This window comes from Antechinus flavipes, chromosome 5 (assembly GCF_016432865.1).
Source record: "Antechinus flavipes isolate AdamAnt ecotype Samford, QLD, Australia chromosome 5, AdamAnt_v2, whole genome shotgun sequence".
Taxonomy (NCBI): Eukaryota; Metazoa; Chordata; class Mammalia; order Dasyuromorphia; family Dasyuridae; genus Antechinus; species Antechinus flavipes.
Genome location: NC_067402.1, coordinates 91,520,664 through 91,542,632, shown reverse-complemented (window position 1 = coordinate 91,542,632; position 21,969 = coordinate 91,520,664). Strand labels below are relative to the sequence as shown.

Here is a 21,969-nt window from a genome sequence, read left to right as displayed (position 1 = left end):
CATTAAATGGGTGCGGCCTCAGTTAAAATGAGATCTGTGAAAGACCTTAGCTTAAAAAGGCCAAGGTCTCCTGTTGCATCCAGGGCCATCTGCTGATCTACATCCTGCCACTGGACCCAGAAAGTGAGGTGGGTGATTTTGTACAACTTTCCCTGAATATCAAGGCATCACTTTTCTGATATCATGATTCTCTTTCAGAATGAAGGATAAACAACAACGAGGTATATAGATGAAAGATCATTAGCAGTAATAAGGCCATTAGACTTAAAGAGACAATTTATAAACCATACTGCAAAGTGCTGAAAAATATAAACTCCCATTTCTAGGAGTTTGGCAGCAAAGAGAAGAGATGGGAGCAAAAGCTAAAAAAGTAGTGGGGTCAAGGGAAAATTTTCTTTTGGAGTGTATTTGTAAGCTGAAAAAGGAGCCTGCAGAGAAGGAATTATTTGAGTATTCTTGAGAGAGAGGAATATTAATGACGCAAGGGCAGGAAGCCAAAGCTGACTTATCAGAGGAGGGACCTATGGGGTAGAGAGAAAAAATGAGAATTGGAATTTCGGTGATTGTAGGATACACTCTTGGCAATTGATTGGATGAGAGAGAGAAAGTTTTAAGATAAGTGAAGTGTTGAGGTTGAGATGAAGTTAGTTTTTGGGAAATTAGAGACGTCACTTTTTTTTCCCCCTTAGGCTGGAAGGAAGAAGAGGACATTTAATGCAAGAAAGGAAAGCTAGTTCAGATTTATGAAGCTTTATGTCTTTAGTCTAGGGATCATTTTAGAGAATAGTGAAGGATGAAAGCCCTGAGACTGAAGGACAGGACCTCTGGATTCACTCCAAGCAGGGAATCTAGTATCACTGGTGAGTAAATCCTTAAAGCCCAGATCTGGTGCCTTCATTGAATTCCTCTAAATTCTGGCCTGATAATGAGATGAACCAGGAAGCTGGCTTTATAAAATGGAGATGAGAATTTGACTTAGCTGGTAAGGAATCTGGGTGCATATGTATGTGGGGGTGGGGGAAGGGGAATTTTGAAACAAGAATGGAAAGGAAAAATCCTTTCTGCTCTGAGTGAGTGGGCAGAGGAGGTTTGAGTGCCCCACAAGTAGGTATGGCAGGATTTCTCTGAAGTTAAGAATTTGTTAGGGTTAAGGATTTTAGGCTGTCTGTCACCTGAGGTTTCTCCACAATTTATTTTGGCCCCACAGGAGGGTGACCTTGGGAGTTCCCAGCTCTCCCTCCAGGGGACTATTGGTTCAATCTGTTGTACCATAAAGAGTTTTAGATTTTGAGAAAGACTTCTTTTTTCATCTGCGTGGTCACTAACTTTTATGGCCTCAGTTTCTCCATCTGTTAAACAAGATGCACTAAATGACTCTTCAGCTCGAAATAATACGATTTCTGGATCCCAGGGATAGGGGCAGGGAGGACCCTTCCTTTTCTCCCAGTAATCCCCCGCTTTGGGATGCTGGTTGCCCCTCCCCCATCGCCAGCTCTCCTCCCTTCTGCGGTCCAGGTTTTGGGGCCAGTTAGACCTCTCGGCTGTTGGGGCTGTTGGGTAGGCGTGCGTCGGGGGGAGAGCTCAGGACTCGGCACACAGACGGCAGAATCACGTAAGTCCCAGCTCCAGCCAGGGACCGCTGCGGTAGTTACCGTATTTACCAAGGACGCGCTGAGGAGGCGGTGGGTGGACTGAGGCTGTCACTGCGGAAGCGTTACCGTATTTGCTGAGAGCCGCGCGGAGAGTCTCCCCAGCCCTGAAGAGCCGAGTGGGCTTTTGCAGCAGGAAGATTACCTTATTTACCTAAAGCTGCCTGAGGTCGCTGCGGGTGGGTTACCGTAATTATTGAATAGAGCGCTGATGCATGGGGCCTGGGCTTGAGAGGGCAGCTAGTAGCACGGCTGCAGCCTCCTTTTTATGCTGGAGGTTTGCTGCTGAGGGTGGGGTGCGATGGGTGGGCCAGCGGTCCTACGGAGCTGTAAGTCAAAACCAGGGCAGACCGAAGTACCTGAAGAAGGGTGGCTGCGGGAGGGCTATTGTATTTAAAAGGAAAGCTTAGCTGGAGATTTACCGTATTTACTGTAAATTTACCTTGAAGCAGTGGGAACCAGCCCTGGCTCCTAAAGTTACCGTATTTCCCGCACGCAGCGCAGCTTCTCGTGGGGTCGGAACCAGGAGGAGGAGCTGGGACACAATCCAGACTTGTGAGTTTGGGACAGAGGGACGGGCACAGGAGCTGGGGGCAGAAGTCAGGAATCACCACCAGCTCTTCCTCGGACTAACGCTGAGAGAGAAGACCATACTTAGGCTGCAGGGGTTGGGGTGGGAGGAGACATGATAGGGAGATCTAAATGCTGCAGGAACTGATGCAACGGAAGGACTTGGGACCTTTCAAAGGAGCTGTCTACTCCCAGAATTTGGGTTCGTGCCTGGGTGAGGCCTCCTGTGTCTCTGCCCCGCTGACTGTCCCTGACGCTCATCTCTGCTTCCCTCCCTTCTCACCCCACTTTACACATGGGAAGATGGAGAAAGGAAGACTATGTAGCTGTGGTTATAGGGGATGAGAAATCCAGGACTCTTAATCCCAAACTTCTGCAGTCTGACCTTCAAGATTAAATCGCAGAATTTTGGGAAGGGAAGCGGGTATGGCCAGGAGTGTCGGGTGTATGATAAATGCTTGTTGACGAATTCCAGGAAAGGCTGGAGAGCAAGAGTATAGGGGAAAGCTTGGGACCGGAGCTGGATCTTCTACCTTGAACAAGTGATTTTTGTCTTGTATCACCAGGGCCTAGCACACAGTAGTCACTTAATAAGTGTTTACTGAATCGAATTTGTTGAATTGAACTTTTCTAAGGCTCAGTTTCCTTATTTGGAAAATGGGGATAAATAACCCCTGCCTACCTTGAAGTAGGAAAGAAAATACAATGCTAAAAGAAGTATAAAGGACCTTTTTATAGTCATGATAATTGTAATGATAGATAGAATTTATATAGTGCTGTATATACATTAACTCATTCAATTCTTACAACAGCCCTGTGAGGTGGATGCTGTTGTTAACTCCATTCACAATTGAGGAAACTGAGCCATGCAAGGTTAAATGACTTGTCTAGTAACATACAGTTAATACATGTCTGAGGCAGGGTTAGAACTTGAACTTAGAACTCGAGTCTTCTCAACTCCAACTCCCACACTCTCGCTACTGCCTATGATAATTAAAAATAATAATAATATTTATACTATACTGGAACACATCCTGTGGGAGAGAGGGCCTTTGAGACTTCAAAATGATAAATGAAGGAATCCCAGGATTAATTTGAGTTAATCTACAAATATTTATTGACTCTCTAATGAATGCTCACTTCTGGTAGCATTGAGGGTACTAAGAAACATCACTTCATCTTCAGGGATAATAATGGAGTCTCTAGTTATGGACATAATATGAAGAGTTACTGTACTAATAGTGTAGTGCAATGGAGGAAGTTTGGCCTTGAAGCCAGGAGGCAATTAGTTCACAAGCAGTGTTAGGCATTATGCAAGATGCTTGAGGATATGCATTTAAGCTCTACTTAATACAAATCTATTGTACTCTCCCTATGATTTTAGACAAGTCAGTTAACCATGATATACTTCAGAAACTCTCTTTTTTGTAGTTTATTTATTGAAATTGTTTTATATTCGACCAACAAAAATTTACTTTCTTTTTTCCTCCTTTCTCATCATTAGTTTTTTAAAAAGGAAAAAACCCTATGCACAAAAAATATGCATAGTCAAGCAAAACAAATTTCTTTATTGGCCACATCCAAAAATGTAGGTCTCATGTGAACTCATTCTAAGCCCATCCATCATCTCCCTGTCAAAAGCTGGGCAGCATGCTTCATCTCCTCTGGATTCATGAGTGGTCCTTGACTTGAAAGAAAATTTTCTAAGAATAGAATCTAGAGATGAATTGTTATCCTACATTAGGTAGGGAGATTCTTCACAAGGAGTTCCCCATGATCATGGAATCACAAATCCAGATCATCAACAACTACTACAATACACATTTTCTCTGGTTTTTTTCTTTCCTTACCTGTAAAATGATGGCTTTAATCTAGACCAGGAAAAGGAACCCTGTGGAATCACTGACTTAGAAAACCACAAACTAACATTATCTTGCATTATATTTTTATTCTATTAAACATTTCCAAATTAGATTTAAATCTACGACTGGGGATATTTAGGGTCTTAAGTTTGACAACTGTGTTGTAGACAATATCAAGTTTGTTCTAGAATCAACTGGCATGATTTCATATGTAAAGTGTTAGTAGCTTCTATAGGAAACATAAGCAGGGAAATTTCCCTCGTCTGGACTAGTCAGAGAAGCCAGAGGAAGAGAGAGGAACCATTCCATTTTCCTAAACCCTTTCTGTCTGTGTCTATCTCCCCAGAAGTTGGTGACTTAATGAATGGAACCCTTGAACTGTTGGAAGTGCCCATGTCGGACCTGTCCCCCCTAGAAGGAGAGCCTCCTGAGGCAGATGAGGAGAGTCCCAGTGATGATCAGGTCCTCATTATCCACCACCCAGCAGAGGAGCAGGCCTACCGATGTCTCTTGTGTGGGCAGACCTTCCCTCAGCAGTCTAGCCTAGTTCGGCACCATAAGGCTCACACTGGAATGAATGGAGCAGGGAGGGCTTTGTATGTCTGCCCTGAGTGTGGCAAGGCCTTCAGCATCCAGCACAATCTCTCTGTCCACCAACGCATCCACACAGGTGAGCGTCCTTTCCCGTGCCCTGAGTGTGGACGGCGATTCAGCCTCAAACAGAATCTGCTCACCCATCGGCGCATCCACAGTGGCAAGAAACCTTACCAGTGTGCCCAGTGCAGGCGCTGTTTCCGAGAGGCCCGCTTCCTCCTTAACCATCAGCGTACCCATGCCAGAATGTCCCCTACCCCACCCCAATGCTCTGAGGTCTCTGAGGAGCAGTGATGCTACTTCTGCACTTGCTGGAGCTGGGGCTTTGCCCAAGAAAGCTCTCTCCAGACTTATGCATTCAACGATGGCTGTGGAACTGAGGGGCACCTAAGCTAAGCTCAGTGTTCCTTCACCTAGAATATCCTCTGTAAGAAGACCATACAAAGACAGTTCACTGAATTCGCATCTGCTGTGTTCTGCTTTCCAACCCCTAACTATAAGAAGAGATGAGATAGTAAGTCCATGATGGTGGTGAGACATCCAAGAGAGTGGAAGGGACTGGATTTTGTAGGTGTATGTGGGTTATCTAGTGTCTGCTATTCCCTGGAATTCCTTGGTGTCCCAAGCCTTAGGAGATCCCATCTTGCTGAGCATAGCTGCTTTGGTCAGAACTATTGCTCCCTTCATTATCACCTCATTTGTAGCAAATGTGGGAACAAAGAAATCTGAGACTTGAGACTCCTGGATATAGAGCTCCAGGGTGGAAACTTCATTTTGTGGTGTCAGTGGGGAAGAGGGCTGAGAGATGGAAGTTCAAATCAGTATAATTCACTTCACTTTTATAGAATATATTTTTCAGTGTGCTTAAAGATTGTACAAATAAAGGATTACTGTACTTTGCCCCTCCATTTATAACTCATTTTTCTTTGTTTTTCTCCCTTCCCACTTAATTTGGATTTTGCCACTTATTTCCTGTGTGAGCTTGGGGAAATAATTTCTCTTCTCAGTTTCTAAATATCTCCACCCATTAACTCTTAAAATCATAAAAACTTTTGGCACTATGAGCCTTTCCCTTTCCTATTCCCAACTCTGGGCATCCTGGTCCCACTGCCCACTGGGATGGGGGATAAAAATTCTATTCTGAATTACCATTGAATTAAGAATTATTCATGTGCAGGGTATAATTGTGCAAACCTTTCATCTCTGTTACCAGGAGAGACTGAGACTGATGGTTAAACTGAATTGTAACATTCTAAGATGCATCAGGGCTAAAACTTAACCAGGTTAAATCTGCTGCCATTTTGCGGACTGCTAAGGAGGGGCCCAGGTCAGAAATGGAAAAGGTCAAAGCTTCCATGTAGATCAGTAGTTGGGTTGGGTCCTTGTTCTTCCAGCCTACAAGAAATATGGAAACAGTCTTTAATTGATATATGTATATATATATATGGAATAATAAAGACATGTGAGTTATTAACATTAATGTGAATATATGCAAGAGATGCATATGCTAATAGTACCAAAGCATCCCTTCCTTCCTTTCTTCCTTTGTTCATGTAACTAAAAATTTTTTTTCTTTCTAGATAATAGGAGCTTAGTTTTTCCTAAAGGAATATTGGTCATAGTCGATATGGCTTGTAATCAATTTACAATCATAGTCAAAGTGATTACTGCAATAAACCTTTTTTTTTCTTTTTCATTTTCAAAATGTTTTGGCATCTTGGAACCTTATAACATTCTTGGGATTTAGAGAGATCAGGGTTTATTATAAATGTTTATGAATATAACCCTGGCTTTGATCTTATCCAAAAGTGTTACCTTGGAAACCTGAGGTACTGAAAGGGCTTGTTTATAGTCAGACAGACATTTCCCAGAGTTCTTAAAGTACTTGTAATTTTGAACCTGATATAGTTCTGAGAAGGATGGTGGCCATGCTGGAGATTTGGATGATATTTCTGGGGTGGTCTGAGCTAGGAGCTTTATAATGGTTGCTGGCCTTCAACCAGTAGACAGATTTGAATGGAGGTTATAGAAACTGAGTCATGGATGAGAATAGAGTGGGAACTAACTAGACCAGATTAAATTGAGTGGAACCAAGAAATTATGGAAAGATTAGTTGAGGTAGGCATACTTTGTCCTAAACACTTTATTTTACTATCCTCTCCTTGCTGCTTAGGTAGGCTAGTCTCCATTTACCAATCTAATCTCTGTTGTTCTTTCAACTCCATTGTTGAGGGGAAGGGGGCAATAAGAGGAGAAAGGACAATTTTTTTTCCTTATTGGTTTTGGTCAATGCATCTATCTTTTAGACATTTGGTCCCCCAGTTGCTAACTTTTATCCCCCATGCTTTTTAAAATAGTTATCAAAAAATTTAATTGACATTGACCTAAGCTGGTTTAGTTATTGGATGTGTGTAACTAAGGAGTGAGAAAGGGGAACCTGTTCTTTAAAAGGAAGGGCAGGATATTTCTTTTTCCATTGGGAGGAGATAGGAGGAGGACATGGAGGGAGTATAATATTTTTGTTACTGTTCAAAACATATATGAATTCTGATCATGAGATCAGTGGGAGGGAGAAGAAAGAAAGAAGGAAAAAGAGTGATGGAGGCGGGGTAGAGAAAGAGACAGAGTGAAACAGAGAGAGAGAAAGAATTACATCTGATTTCTGAGAGGCTTAGGCTCTTTCCATTAAACAAAATTCATCTCCCTTGTATTCTTTCTCTTGCTTTGAGATAAGACCAGTCTCCCTGCTGTGGATTATACCTGTGACTGAAGTTAGAGATAGTAGAAATGCCAGCTGGCCATTAAGGAACCAGCCTGGGAAATCAGTGGATTGACCTATCCAATTAGAGACTTTGTACTGTGAGGAAGTAGACCAATCTAGCCACTAATGGAATGACTTGCTTGAGAACTCAATCAAAAGAGGAGTCCCAGGAATTGTGAATCACTCTTTATTACATGTGTATTATATATGGGTACTTCACTGAATACTACTTAAATCTATTCTCATGAATGCTGTGTGTTTATTTGTGGAAGAGTATAGCCCAGGCCTTTAGGAGGAGTGTTATACTAACTATTCTTATTGTACCATCTCAGTAAATGCCTTTGCTTAAAAGCTAATTAAAACTTCTGGCTGATGGTTATTGGGACACATTCTGGTGGGGACTTGTGAGTTATGAAATGAGTCACCAACAGTGTTATCTATGGGGAAGTGGCGTGTAATACAAGTAGATAAGGTATATTTAGAATCAGGAAAACCAGATTTCAAATCCTATGTCAACAGCACAGCTCTAAAGCTAGCATTCACAGTCAGGTTTGATTTTGGGTTGAAGTGAGATATTGAACAGTTCACAAAAAGGAGATAATACTTTGCCCTAACTGTGAGACTATGAGACAATCCTTAGCTTCTCTGGAGATAGTCCTCCTCATCTCCGTATGAAATATACCTGGCCATCAGGACAAGAAGTGTTGAAGAGCATGGTGACTCATGTAGTCTGTAGACATTCACCAAGTCAGAATTACCTAGACTTCATGTGATTGGGGTTTTTAATACCCTTAGATATCCAGGGCCAATCAGGTCTTAGAGCCATCTTTGGATTTTGTTTTTGTTTTTTTTTGTTTGTTTGGTTTTTTTTTTTTTTTTAGTAAAACTTCCTTATGTTGTAGATAGGAGGAAAGGGAGGAGGAAAATATCAGGGAAATATTGTTCTATCACATCTGCTTCTTATGTTTTCTGAGCCTCTGTCTCCTCATCTATAAAATGAGGAAGTTGGAGCTCTTTCCAGTAGTCTTATGATCCTTAAAAATTGAGAGTAGCAGGACCACCTGTCAATAAAAGTATGGGCTGGAGGAATAACTTTGGGGAGAGGGTGATATTACATTTAAGTTTGGTTATCTTTTTACTTCTTCCACTGTAGTCTTCTTGTAATGGGAAGGAAAGCCCTAGCTACATTAATGCACCAAAACCTAGCATGGGGCTCCATCAGGAAATGATTTAAGTATAGGTTTGGGGTTGGACATATTGCTTGTGTGCAATTTGAGGCTCACCCTAGGTAAATTCAGAGGCTTATTATCCAAAGGTTAGCTACTAGGTGATAACTTTTTTTGGACACAATGATTTATAAACTATTTATTGAGGCCTGAAAGGTTGACATCAGCAATAGTATAGAGAGTACTGACATGAATGAAATCATATATTTCCATTACCCAAAGGAAGTTGAGAAAGGATTTGTGTGATACTACCCAGCTAATGAGGAAGAGGAAGAAAAGGAGGAAAAGAAGTAATAAGTGGCCTAATTAATCCATAAATTGGATATAGTAGTGCTATAAATAGACATAAATATAAACATATAGAGAGACAAAAATAAAAGCACTCCTGCCTTCCTGGACACCTGAAGCAAAGCTAATATATTGGCCATGTGATATAGTGGATTGAGATTAGGAAAGGATCCAGGAAGTCCCAGTTAGTCATAAACTTAGAGTGTAAGTTTTTTAAAGGTAAGAACCACTTTGATTTTGTCTATTTCAACTGCTTACCATAATGCCCAACATTAGGTAGATAATTAATGTCTTTTGATTGGTTGACTAACTAACTTGCCACAGGATCAGAATTACCATCCTTATATCTCCTGGGCCCTGTTTTCTCTTTGGCAAAAGGGCTTATAGACCAGTCTAACATAATAAAGGGACTCTAGGAATCAGAAAGCTCTGAGTTTGTCATGCTTCTGAGATATACTGATTATGACTGAAAAAGTCAATCTCCCAGCCTTTAGACAGTTCTCACAGATATATATATATATATAAAGTATATATAAAATTGGATTATAAAATATAGAACAGATGCAGATCTGCATTGGATATGGGAGGTTCCTTACCTCAAATTACTTATACCAAAGAACACACACACCTGAAAAAAAAAATCTTTGTTTTATTTTATTCAAGGAGGTGTTGTCAGGATCTAATAGTTGTTTGTCCTGTATTCTTGAAGAGGACCAAGACATCAGGGAGATGATGTAATGACATGCAGATGAATTGGATTTAAGTGAGGGAGAGCTATGCAAGGTCACCAGCCTCACTTTTCCCTCCAGAGCCATCCGGGTCCAGTGGCAAGATAAAGATCTGGTAACTGAAGATGGTTCTGGATGAAGTGGGAGACCTTATCCTTTTTAAGCTAAGGTCTCTAACAAGTCTCAGTTCGACTGAGGCCACAGCCATTCAATGAATTAAGCCTGGAAGCAATTGAGGCAGAGTGGCTTTTTTCATGTAGTTTAAAAAAGAAATCCAAATAAATAATCCAAATTTTAAAAATTCCCTTTTTGGGGGAGGGGAAGGGAAGGGAAGGGCCAAAACAGAAATGATTGTTATTTACATTCACTCTGAGTCAATCAGGACCTATTGGTGGCCAATCAATGCGACTCAGATTGGTTTTGGTTTAAGGCTTTGGTCCTTAAGAAATCTAGCCAGTAAACCCAAAGATATCTTTTGACGTTTCAGCATTTTAAAGTTTGCAAAATACTTAACATTTGCTATCTCACTTAGTCCTTCTAGAAGTAAAGTGTGAACTCATTGTGCACACAAAAGAATGGATGAATTCTGTCCCCTGGCGGCTGTCAAGTGAGTAAGAAGAAGAAATACTGTAAGCTTCCAGGTGGAGGGAGACAGTAGCAGTAGCAGTAGCCTGTTTCTCTTAGTTCAAACTGGCATTTTTTGCAAAATCCAGAAGTAGGTGCAGAATCCAGGTCTCCACTAGCCTGTTGTAAAAGTGTTAATGGATGATAATGATAATGGATTCACCTCCTCACAGAATCTAAGAATTGGAGACTTTGAAATGGACTTTAGAAGTCAGAGTCCAACCTGAACTTGAACCAGAATTCTTCGTACAACAACCTTGACCATTAGTTAATGATTAAGGCTAGGCAACAATTGAGGCAAAAAAATTCAAATAAATCAATAAATCTGGGAGGGGAAGACCTCAGGGTTTCTGGCCAAAGCCGGCTGCCACTGACCATGACCTCCCTATACCGGCTCACATGGCTAGCTGATTCGTTGCCAGCTCCTCATTCCTCAGGGGGAAAGAGCTGGGAGGCTAGTGTTCTTTCCTTTGGTCCTGAGTCAAGGTCAGAGTCACGGTCAGGAATCAAGGACGGGTTCTTCCTGGCTGGGGACCAAGGAAACTTGGAGGAGGCTGGACGTTTGAATCCGGGACAAACTCGGAGTCCAAAGGGAGCGAGGTTCTGGCATCCAGGACTAGACAATTCTCCCCAAATCCTGCCTGGGCTCCGTTTCGACTACAGTTCCCACATCCCCAAGAGCTTTTTCTAAGCCCAGCCTACAAGGGACCTCGCCCCATCTCCTGTTTGCCTCCAAAAGGGAGGAGGGATACTGCAACTCTCAGCATCCCAGTCCGAACCTGCCTTCCACCCGACTGTTGGGGGAAGGGATTTTGGCCATCCACTTGCCTGTGCGAGGCCGTGGTCAACCTTTACCGAAGGGCCGCGGCTGCTGCCAGGAGCTCTCCAATTAAGAAAGCCCCGGGCTTTCCCGGGCCAATCCCGAATACCGAGCAGCTCCCATCCGCCCTCTGGTGGCCTCCTTCCGTCACAGTCTAGGTCCAGCTTCCCTTTTCAGATAATTACTCGCCTCCACCCACTTTATCGCACAGTCTGTCAGTGACCTACTTGTTGATCTTCACACACGGCTCCCTGCCCCTCCCCGGTCTCATTTCCTATCTCCCCATCTCTTGTACCTTTGCACAGACTGTCGTCCCCCATTTGAAATGCATTACCTCCCTTCCCCTCCGTCCCGTCCCCCTCCCCCCGCCTTTTTTTTTTTTAAACAATCCCTATTTTTCATCAAATGTTAGCTCTAGTGACAATCCCTGCTCAAAACTTTCTTGCTCTCCCCCTGCACCTGCAAGATTCTTTTTCCCCTCATTATTTTGCGTTTTAGATTGCACAATATCTACCGCTATGTGCACATGTGACTTCCCTGCAAAGAATATAAACTTGAGGATGGGAACTAAATCAAATGAGACATAAAGTGACTTTGCAAAATTTAAAGCGCTGCCTGTTTAAATGCTATTATTATTATCATTCATTCATTCATCTATCTACTTATTTTGTTACCTCCCCATCCCCCAACACTGCTCATTGGAGATTTATTGATTGCTTGGTTGATTCTTTAGTTCAGGGCTTCTTAAACTTTTCCCATTTGCCACACCTTTTTTTCCACTACCAAGAAAAATTTCCCACCACCTTGAGTATGTAAGTATATAAAATAGTTATCCAAATCAAACATTTATTGACAATAAATCACAATTTTGCCACCCCACATTCTAGGAATCAAACTCACATCTTAAGAAGCTTTGCTCTAGTCTCATAAAGAAAGGAAATTGCTCACCCACCTTAGGGGAGGTTCCCAGCATGCCACTTAGAGCCACTCTTTTGATCAGCCCTTGGTTAGGTCCTGATGGACTCAGACTGAAGTAAATAGCAATCATTTCTCTTCTGGCCAGAAACTTTGAGGGCCTTCCCCTCCCAGATTCATTCATTCATTTAGATTTATTATTATTATTATTTTTGGAACTAGGTAAAAGAAGATTCTTGCCTTAATTACTGCCTTGCCTTAATCACTGAATGGGTGCTGTCTTAGTCAAACTGAGACCTGTTGGAGACTTTTACTTAAAAAGACCAAGGTCTTCCATTTTATCCAGAGCCATTTCCAGTCATCTTGTATCCTGCCCCTGAACCCAGATGGCTCTGCAGGGGAAAGTGAAACAGGTTACCTTGCACAGCCCTGCCTCACTTAAATCCAATTCCCTTGCATGTCATGGTCCTCTTGCAGAATGAAGGACAAACAATAAGGTTGAAATGGAAGCAGCTAGTCTTAAACCTTCAACTTAGCAGACTTTATGGTTGAAAGGGACCTTGGAGGTCTTTTAGTTAAAACTCCCCGTTCCCTTTTTTTTTTTTTTTTAAGAGTAGGTAGTTAAGCTCATAGAGATTTAGTAACTTGTCTAATTTTTGACAGAATCAGATTAACACTTAGATTTTCCAATCCAAATTCACTCTTCTTTCCATTACATCAAGAGGTATATTGGAATCAGCTCCTCCAGGCTCTGAAAGCTGATGGTTAAATTTTCAGTATGAATATTTCTCCCTCAGAAACGACTTTGGTGATTGTCCACACTTAAGAAAATGTTAATAATGCAGATTAAATTTAAAAGCATAGTACATGCTTTTTTTTTTTTTTTTTTTTGAGTGGGGAAAGAGCTTCTTTTTAAACATTTGTCATTATACACCCTGCTAAGACCACATTATCTTTTCTAAGGTCTGTCTTCCTTAGCTTTAATATAATGGAATCTTGAAGTTGGAAGAGAATTTAAGAAGTCAGTCTATGACCCAATGAAGTACCTCTGGCTTTTGCTATGACTCACCAAGGACAGAATTACAAACAGCAATGAATAGATGATAGGGAAGATTTTTTTTTTGGTGGGGGAGTTGGGATTGCAAATTGAAGGCTTTTTGATGTCATTGCTCTGCATATATAAATGGTGCCCTGAATAAACAGACATAAGGAAAAAAATTCTCCTAGTTATTTTAGATAAGTCAACAATGGGAATGGTAGTCCTCCCACCCCCCTGCCCAAATCTTAGAATACATTGAGAAAAGCATGTCTAGAGCCAAGGAGGTCATGGTCCCATTGTTAGATCAGTTGTGAGGCTATATTTTTGAAGAGTATTTGCATACCAGGGCAGGAGATCTTAGATTTGGACTGAGAGGTGCCTTACAATTCCCTGAATTTATAACCCTTCTGTTTTAAGTGTCTTTTACAAACATGTACATTGGAGGACAATCAGGATAGTGGAGATGTTTGAAATTATATCATATTAGGATGGATTGGATGAACAGAGAATGTTATGGATAATACCTGCTTCATAAAGTTGTTATGAAGATTAAATGAGATTACATATACACATGTATATAATCAAGGCTTTCCCCACATGTAGCATGAAGTTGTCATGTGCTTCTCTAAGTGGGACTTTAATTCTTTCCAGGAAGGAAAACAGGAACTTGGGGTTTTTCTCTCCTCAGAGAGGTTATAATGGGCTAGAATTATATCTATTTGCTCTCTTAAATATTACTTGTCTAGCGATATGGCTTTAAGGTTCACACAAAATATTGGTCTGTTTCATTAATGTTGAAAACAGAACAAGGAAAGGATGTTCTCTTCTCCCCTATCACTGATTTATTTGAGAGTTGGGAAAAGGCTGACAAGACACTCTGGTGTTATCAATAAAATTGTATGGGGATAGTGGAAACAATAATACACATATAGTTGTAAATACTACCTGAGTTATTTGCTCCCTCTGTGACCTTAATCATGTAACTTTGCCTGTTTAGAGTTCAGATTCTTCCTATGGAAAATGGAGGGAGTTGGACTACATAACTTAGGGGTCTTTCCAGCTTTAAATTCTGATCTACTGTAATCGGCAAAATTTAAAATATTACACACACAATTAGCAAGAATATCTATTAGTAATTAGAGGATGGCCACTAGAAGGGAAATACATAGTCTCAATTTAAGAATATATTACTACATAATTCAGGATGAAGGAGCTCTCCATTTCTTTCTCCAGCTCACTCTACAGATAAGGAAACTCTTGCCAGGTTCACACAGCTAGTAAGTGTGTCTGGTGCCAGATTTGAATTCAGGAAGATGAATCTCCCTTTCTCCAGGCTTGGCATTCTATCCACTGCCACCTAGCTGGTCCATGCAATTCTTAGAGGATGATAAAAATTAACACCAAATCTATAACATTACCAAAAAGCTTGGGTATTTTGGAACCCCATTTCTAATAACAAATCTTCCTTGAGTCTCCCTTGGAGGCATCTTGCCTCTTGCAGACAAAGGATAAACTTGTGAAAACATAGGCCTTTTGGATAGGGAGAAATAGTTTGGACTCAATAGAAAGACAAATTAAAAAATTTTAAGAATTTTCCTTTTTTCTTTCTGCATGAGATGAAAACCCAAGTTTCAATTGCTCTGTGCTGATTATATTTGCATTAAATTGAAAATTGCCAACAGGGAACAATTGAGGCTTTTTAAAGGAAGCTGGTAAAGAGTTATGTCCATGTGGGCTCTTAAAATTATTTGATGATTTGTTGACCATAGTCTTCAAATTCTGTTCACCTCATTTGAAAACTTTATCATAAGTTATTCCCATGACCCAAGTCAATTTGGTCAGTTGCCTGTTCGACTTGACTTAATTTCTTAGAGAAATGAGTGAAGTATCTCACCCATGAAAATTCTAACATATTCAATTCAATTTGATTCAATTCCATTTAAGAAACACTAGTTAAATAGTTGTTATTTCCATTGCACTGTTTTTCTGCTGATACAAATGTCATAGGCATGGGTTATTAGGAGTTGAAGCAACTCATTTTCCCCCTTTCTTTCTCCAGCAATTTATAGGGAATTTGCACAAGAGAGTATGAAACTTCCAGGTTAGTGATCTTAAGCTGGGGAGAGAAATCTGAGGACATGAAGGACTTGTTTTTTGGGTGAAAGAAATAAGATGCCCAGAATGGAGAAATATGCTGAGAAAAGGCAGAAGTAAGGATGGTTGTAGACTGGAAAGAAAGGCCCATTGCAGGCCAAAGGAGGTAAGTAGGGAGAGAAAGGCTTTGGAAATTTAACTCTATCACAGATGCTATGAAGATCATCAGATCTGTGATTTCAATTAAGAGGCAAGTGCTTCACTAAATGAGTTGGGTTTGTGGGGATTGGGAATCAAATCGCTAGAGAGGGAAACAGAACTTACCAGTAGGGCTCTCTATTATTACTTAATCAAGAATTCAGAGATGAGTTCTTTCTGTGTTAAACAAATCTGTTCTATGTTTAATACATTTTTTAGTTCATGGGTGATGTTCCTAGGCATTATTATTGTTGAAAGACTCTTAAGTTTGAACTGATCTGGCTTCTGTTTATACAAAGACAAAATCAATAGTCCTTTCCCTAGAGTAGTTAATAGTTAATTGGAATGTGACCTGGCCTTCTGGGAATTTCCCATTCTTTTCTGGGGAAGTTATATGACCCTGTTTTGTGAGAGTAATCAAGGAAAGAGAGTTTTTTTTTTTTTTTTTATGAACTAAAAGAGGTAGTAAAACTCAGGAATGGTGCAAAGAACTGGAAGTAAGGAGAGAGAAATCAAGAACCTTTTTTTCTTCCTATTCCAATTGTATCATCTTAGCTTCATTTGTAGATGGTGACTAGTTGAGGTATATAAAGTATTTAAGAAAGATCATGCACCTCTGCTGAGCTCTTTTCAGGAATGTTCATCCATATTTGGTGTCTACCTCTAACCCAACTCTCATCTGAGGCTCCAAGAAGCTGTAGTGGGCACAGAGGCCACACCTTAGTAAAATCATCTTGGCCGATAAGCTAAACCAGATTGATGGTCACTGATGAGTCTCAAACTCATCAAACTTGTGAAGATTCTCCCAGCCCTGAGTAGATGAAAACACTTTGTTCCAAAAGCCATGAAAGTAGCTAACACAGTCCTGTGGAGCACTTAGAACTTGGTTTGCCATCAAAGATGCTGCATCCCAATCCATCCCCAATTACCCTGACTTTTTTCTTGACACTGGACTTTGATGACTCAGGAAGAGAGAACGAGGTTAACAATTTTATGCAACTTTGACTCACTTCAATCCAATTCACACACTAGTCAAGACATCACCATATGATGTCATTAGTTCTTTGAAAACGAAGCACAAACAAGAACGTATGGTGACTGGTTCCTGCTGCTATCCGGAGGGAACAGAACACAGGATCTTTTATTTCCCATTTATATGCTTCAGTTTAGGTAAAATATTTCTTGTAGTAGTGCTCAGTTCCTGCTGGGCATTGTATTAGGTCTGAAAGTAAAAGTAGAGGTCAGTTGGATATCCACCAGGCAGTAACTTCCCTTTACTTGGCCATCAAGTCCAGTTGCTTAATCTGGTATCAAGACTCTACCTATCTATCTTTGGTTCTGACCTAGGATTTCATCTGAGGTATGGAAATTTTCTCTGAAGGGAGAGATTCAGTCTAGGTATTATCTGTAGTTTAAGAGGCTTAAAGTTGCCTTGTGATTCCAAGGGGTCAAATGACTTGTCCATACTCAACATAACTAAGACTTGAATCCAAGTCTCTTTGACTCTATCCTGTCTCATTTCTGCTCATCAAGTGTGCAAACATTATTATAATCAGACTGTTTTTCTCTCTATTTCTATTCTACACTCCTCCCACTTTTTGGAATTCTACAGCAATTGTCATGGCTATTTTAGGCATTTTCAGAATGTTTCGAAAGTTGAGACTCCTTTGGCTCTTGCTTACATAGTATATAATGTTCTCTGTTTCAGAGTTGTAGTGCCTTAGCTCCCCATCTAGACTGCAAGCTTCTTGACTACAGTGTATTACCCACAGGGCTTAAAGTATGGCTAGGAAGCTTGTTACCTTCAAGGTAGGGGCCTATAGAAACTGGAAAATGAATGGATGCCCATCAATTGGAGAATGGCTGGGTAAATTGTGGTATATGAACGTTATGGAATATTATTGCTCTGTAAGGAATGACCAGCAGGATGAATACAGAGAGGCTTGGAGAGACCTACATGGACTGATGCTAAGTGAGATGAGCAGAACCAGGAGATCATTATACACTTCGACAACGATATTGTATGAGGATGTATTCTGATGGAAGTGGATTTCTCTGACAAAGAGACTTAACTGAGTTTCATTGGATAAATGATGGACAGAAACAGCTACACCCAAAGAAGGAATACTGGGAAATGAATGTGAACTATTTGATTTTTGATTTTCTTCCCGAGTTATTTTTACCTTCTGAATCCAATTCTCCCTGTGCAGCGGGAGAACTGTTCGGTTCTGCAAATATGTATTGTATCTAGATATACTGCAACATATTTAACATATATAGGACTGTTTGCCATCTTGGGGGGGGGGGGAAGAGGGAGGGAGGGGAAAAAACGAAACATAAGTGATTGCAAGGGATAATGTTGTGTAAAAATTATCCTGGCATGGATTCTGTCAATACAAAGTTATTATTAAATAAAATAAAATTTAAAAAAAAAAAAGAAAAAAAAAAGGTAGGGGCCTAGATTGGAACACTGTTGACTTGTGGGAGAGACAGGAAAGGTTTCTATAGGGAATTTACTAAGTCTGAGATCAAACTGCCCTCTGGTTTCACAGGAAACTGCAGAAAGGTGAGTATATTTCATCTCTCTGGAACCAGGGTTCCCTAGGACCTGATCACAATGATCAGTGCTGCTAGATTTCTTACTCATGCAGGAGAAACTTCTCTGACTTCTTCTCCCTCTCTTCTCTCAAGGGCCTGGAGGGTTTCATCCTCTTCACAGCACACAGAACACCACTCTCCTCTGAGGTCCTCAGTCTGGTGGAAGAAGAGAGGACAAGGGAAGAATTTCAGGCAGGTTAGAATTCTTGACATTCACAGGCCCTCCCACGTGTCGGCCAGTTGTCAAAGCTCCTTCAGAAAACCCAGTTATTCCCCCTTTAGCACTTAGGAAAGGATGTTCATACCTGTTGTGTGACTTCCTTAGCTTGAGAGCCACTATGAGTGTCATTATGAAACATCATCATCACCTGAAGAGAATGGACAATAATTTTCTTGAGGATTTGAGAAGAAGCAGAAAACTAAGCAGAAAGAAAGTTAGGAAGCACACAAAATCATCAACCCCCCCACCTTGGTGCTCCATCTGAGCAGTGGTACAATGGATAGAGTACTGAGCTTTAAGTTGGGAAGATTAATTTTCCTGAGTTCAAATCGGGCCTCAGATTTTTACTAGCTGTGTGATCTTGGGCAAGTCTTGTCTCAGTTTCCTCATCTGTAAAATGAGATGGAGAATGAAATGGTGAACTTCTCCAGTATCTTTGCCAAGAAAAAAACCAAAAAGGGTCATAAAGAATTAGATATGACTGAACAACAAATATGTTCTGAAAGAAGGGAATAAGGAGAGATTTGTGGAATATGGATTTGTAGATTTGGAGTTTGAGAATCCTGACTCTTCTGTGTGAACATGGCTGGGTCACTCCTCCTCTCAAGATCTCAGTTTTTTCATTTGTAAAATGAGGAGGTTGATTAATATGATCTTGAACATTCCTCTCAACTGTGTGATTGTGATTCTAAGGAAGTTACACTTTTGGGTTGGGGCTGATGTTTGCAGAGTCCCTTATATCATAGCATGGCAGTGGCCGACAATTCTACTTATGTATAAGGATATGTCCATACTTCCTCTCCAGTTCCCCTTAGAACTCAGAGAAACCAAAGTACCAAATTCAAGGAAGCAGCCAGAAAGGGTTTGCAAATCGCCAAATCAAATGGTCTATATTGCTCCAGACTCTAGCTTTGAAGAGCAGCAGAGATATGACCTCAAGTCCTTCCTACTCCAAGATTTTTCTCCCTCTTCCTTCCCCAAATCCTTCCTCCTTAAGCCTGCCTCCTCCTTTTCCAGTCCCAACTTCTTTGGCCAGATCTTCTTTTATCGGTTCTTCTGCATATCCTATTCCAGAGGTCTCATTATCCTTGACTTGGGAAACAGTAATGACCCCTTGCTACATAGGCTGCCTAACTTCAGGTTCCCTTCCCCTTTCTCCCCGCTTTTCCATTAGCTCCCCCAGATCCCCTACCCTCCCATTTCCTTTTCAGATTCTTTAGGAGAGCTAGGTGGTATACTAGGTAGATTGAGTTCAAATGTAGCCTCAGATGCTTACCACCTGTGTGACAGGGCAAGTCATTTAATTTCTCTTTGCCTCAGTTTCCTTATCTGTAAAGTGATGGTAATAAATAAAAACTTAATTTGCAGAGTTTTTCTGATCCATTACATTCATGTAATATAATTTGTTTAGCCATTCCAACTAGGAGGCTAACCCTTAGTTTCTAGTTTGAGGCTACTCCAAAAAGAGTTGCTATAAATATTTTTGTATGTGTAGATCCTTTTCTCTCCTTTGATTTCTTGGAATTATAGACCTAGTAGTGGTATAGAGTTTGACAAATTTAGTAACTTTCTGGGCATAGTTCCATAGCACTTAGCTACCCAGCTGTGGGTGGGCAACAATCCCATAAGGAAAGCGAATTGGAGTCCTTCTTTTTCCTTACGGGTCATCTTTCTCCTTTGTTTTTTCTTTCATCACTGCTAATTCCTCCTTACCACATTGATGGAACTGTTTTCAGGTGGGAGAGCCGGCCTACCACGAATTGTCCACCGACCAGGTTTTCTCTTCCTGGGAAGCTGTAATTCAAATCAGTCAACACTTACTGATCATTTTGCCTTCTCAGGCCCAAAGGGGATGTAGAAAAGTAGACGATCCTATCTTGATTTCCAGTTTAGATGGGAAGGCAGCATGTGCCTATCCCCCCAAGCAGGAGATGATTAAAGATTAAATTGTATGCTACAGGACGTCAGTGAAGGAGAGACCATTATGAACTGGAGCTAACTTTGAGCTGGAGCATGAGTCCTGCTAGCAATTGGGATTGAGTTGGACAAACAGACAAATGTTTGAGAGATAGAGGAACAAGGACATTCTTTTTTTTTTTTTCCTATTCTTTTAACCATTTAATACTCCCCAGCTTTGATTGGCTTTTTAACTAGGGATATTTACTTTGAAGATATAACAAGTACAAAAGTAATAAAAATATTTTCCTATAATACCTCTGGAGCATACTCTCCCCTATTTTATTTAAGACTCTAAGAAGAGCTGTTTATCCTTAGTATAGTTTCTTCAAAGTATTGGCCCCACCAAATTTCTTTTCTTTTCTTTTTTTTTTAAGACCCTCCAAAAGTTTTTATTTTAAAAATATTATGGAAAGGTAAAAGGAACAAGGACATTCTAAATGTAGAATTATCCCTGGGATACTCTGGAGTCTTGTTTTGTCAAGACAGAATGAGGGAGCGATTATTAAGAGATCCATGGACATAATGGATAGAATGCTGGGCTTCAAGCCAGCAAGACCTGAGTTTGAATCCTGTCTCAGACATTTACTAGCTATGTAAACTTGGACAAATCGCTCAACATGTCTGAGTCTCATTTCCCCATCTGTAAAATAGGGATAATGAAAGCACCTACTTTGAAGAGTTGTTTTGAGATTTAAATGGTGACAAACCTTAAAACTATATAAATGCTAGTGATTATTCATATTATTATAGGAACATGGTGGGAAGTGGAAAATATCTGAGATGAACTTTGATGCTCTGAGGGAAAGATACTGCTACTGAAGGAAAAGAGAGCAGGGATGGGAGCTAAAAGAGGGAACCTAGACCAGTGGAAAAAGAAAGAACAGGAGAGAATGGCCTTGCTGACGTCAGACTATTCAGCTCCTCTGATCGCTAAAGGGATTAGGTATGTTGGTACAGTTTCTGGCTACTCTCATCCAGCCATATATCCTGGGACTTGAATTTCAGGTACCTCTCCTTCCCACCCTCATCCCCAAAGTCCTCCATCCTCTCATTTTTCTCTTCGGACTTTTCAGGATGACTGATACAGTGGATAGAGCACTCGGCCTCAGGTCGGGAAGACCTGAGTTTAAATCCGAATCCAGACACTTTCTTGTTATGTGACTCTGCTTAAGTCATTAAACTTTGATCATTTACCATTGGTGCATGACTCTAGTTATTTATAAATTTGACATAGTTTCCTTTATATTTGAGAAAGGAGGCTTTATCAGAGAAACTTGCTTCAAAATTCTTTTTATAATTACTATTACTAACTGTATTTCCCCCCATTTAGTCTATTCTTTCTTTCCTTTCCCCCTGTACCTCCTCAAAAGTGTTTTGCTATTGATCACTCCCTCCCTCAATATGCCTTCTCTTCTATCATCCTCCCTCCCTTCTGTATTGCATCCCTCTCCTATTTTCTTGCAGAATAAGATAGATTTCTATACCCATATTGAGTGTTTGTTATTTCCTCTTTGAGACATTTTTGATAAGAATAAGGTTCACTCACTCCTCCTTTCCTCCCTCTACCTCTGCATTGTAAAAAAGTCTTTTTATAGCAGACAATTTTCACTATTCCACTTCTTCTTTTCCCTTTCTCCTTGGATTAATCATTTAACCTCTCAGTTGCCTCTTCTGGTGATAATAATAGCAGTGCTGTTGTAAGGATCAAGTGCTTAACACTGTCTGGCAACACAGTAAGCAGCAAATGAATATTAGTTATAATAATAATAATAATAATAATTATGAGTCTGGTGTTGTGCTCCTGTGTTCTCTGGACATGTTTTG

General features: G+C 40.6%; 2 protein-coding genes across 10 annotated transcripts in view; one reads left to right on the top strand and one right to left on the bottom strand.

Moving 5' to 3' along the window:
• The first annotated feature begins 704 nt into the window (after window positions 1–704).
• On the top strand, window positions 705–5,583 carry LOC127538194 (zinc finger protein 397). Of its 7 annotated transcripts, none has more exons than XM_051961826.1 (3): window positions 843–860; window positions 2,149–2,204; window positions 4,428–5,583. In XM_051961826.1, exon 3 carries the CDS (start codon window positions 4,442–4,444, stop codon window positions 4,967–4,969), a length of 528 nt encoding a protein of 175 aa, XP_051817786.1. In that variant the 5' UTR covers window positions 843–860; window positions 2,149–2,204; window positions 4,428–4,441; the 3' UTR covers window positions 4,970–5,583. The 7 variants fall into 7 exon arrangements, with proteins under 7 accessions (XP_051817782.1, XP_051817786.1, XP_051817787.1 ...); XM_051961825.1 differs by lacking the exon at window positions 843–860 and adding an exon at window positions 1,025–1,828; XM_051961823.1 differs by lacking the exon at window positions 843–860 and adding an exon at window positions 1,025–1,828 and having other exon boundaries at window positions 2,099–2,204.
• Window positions 5,503–21,969, bottom strand: part of LOC127538193 (uncharacterized) — a 35,419-nt gene continuing 18,952 nt past the window's right edge. Inside the window, exons 6-9 of one of the 3 annotated variants that reach the window (XM_051961819.1) lie at window positions 19,900–19,980; window positions 18,272–18,334; window positions 18,012–18,122; window positions 5,503–6,070 (exon numbers count right to left, since the gene is read on the bottom strand). In XM_051961819.1, coding sequence (XP_051817779.1) covers window positions 18,012–18,122; window positions 18,272–18,334; window positions 19,900–19,980 — 255 coding nt within the window. In that variant the 3' untranslated portion in view covers window positions 5,503–6,070. Of the gene's footprint in view, window positions 6,071–16,345; window positions 16,591–18,011; window positions 18,123–18,271; window positions 18,335–19,899; window positions 19,981–21,969 lie in introns of those variants that run through there. The other 2 variants (XM_051961818.1, XM_051961820.1) reach the window with 2 other exon arrangements.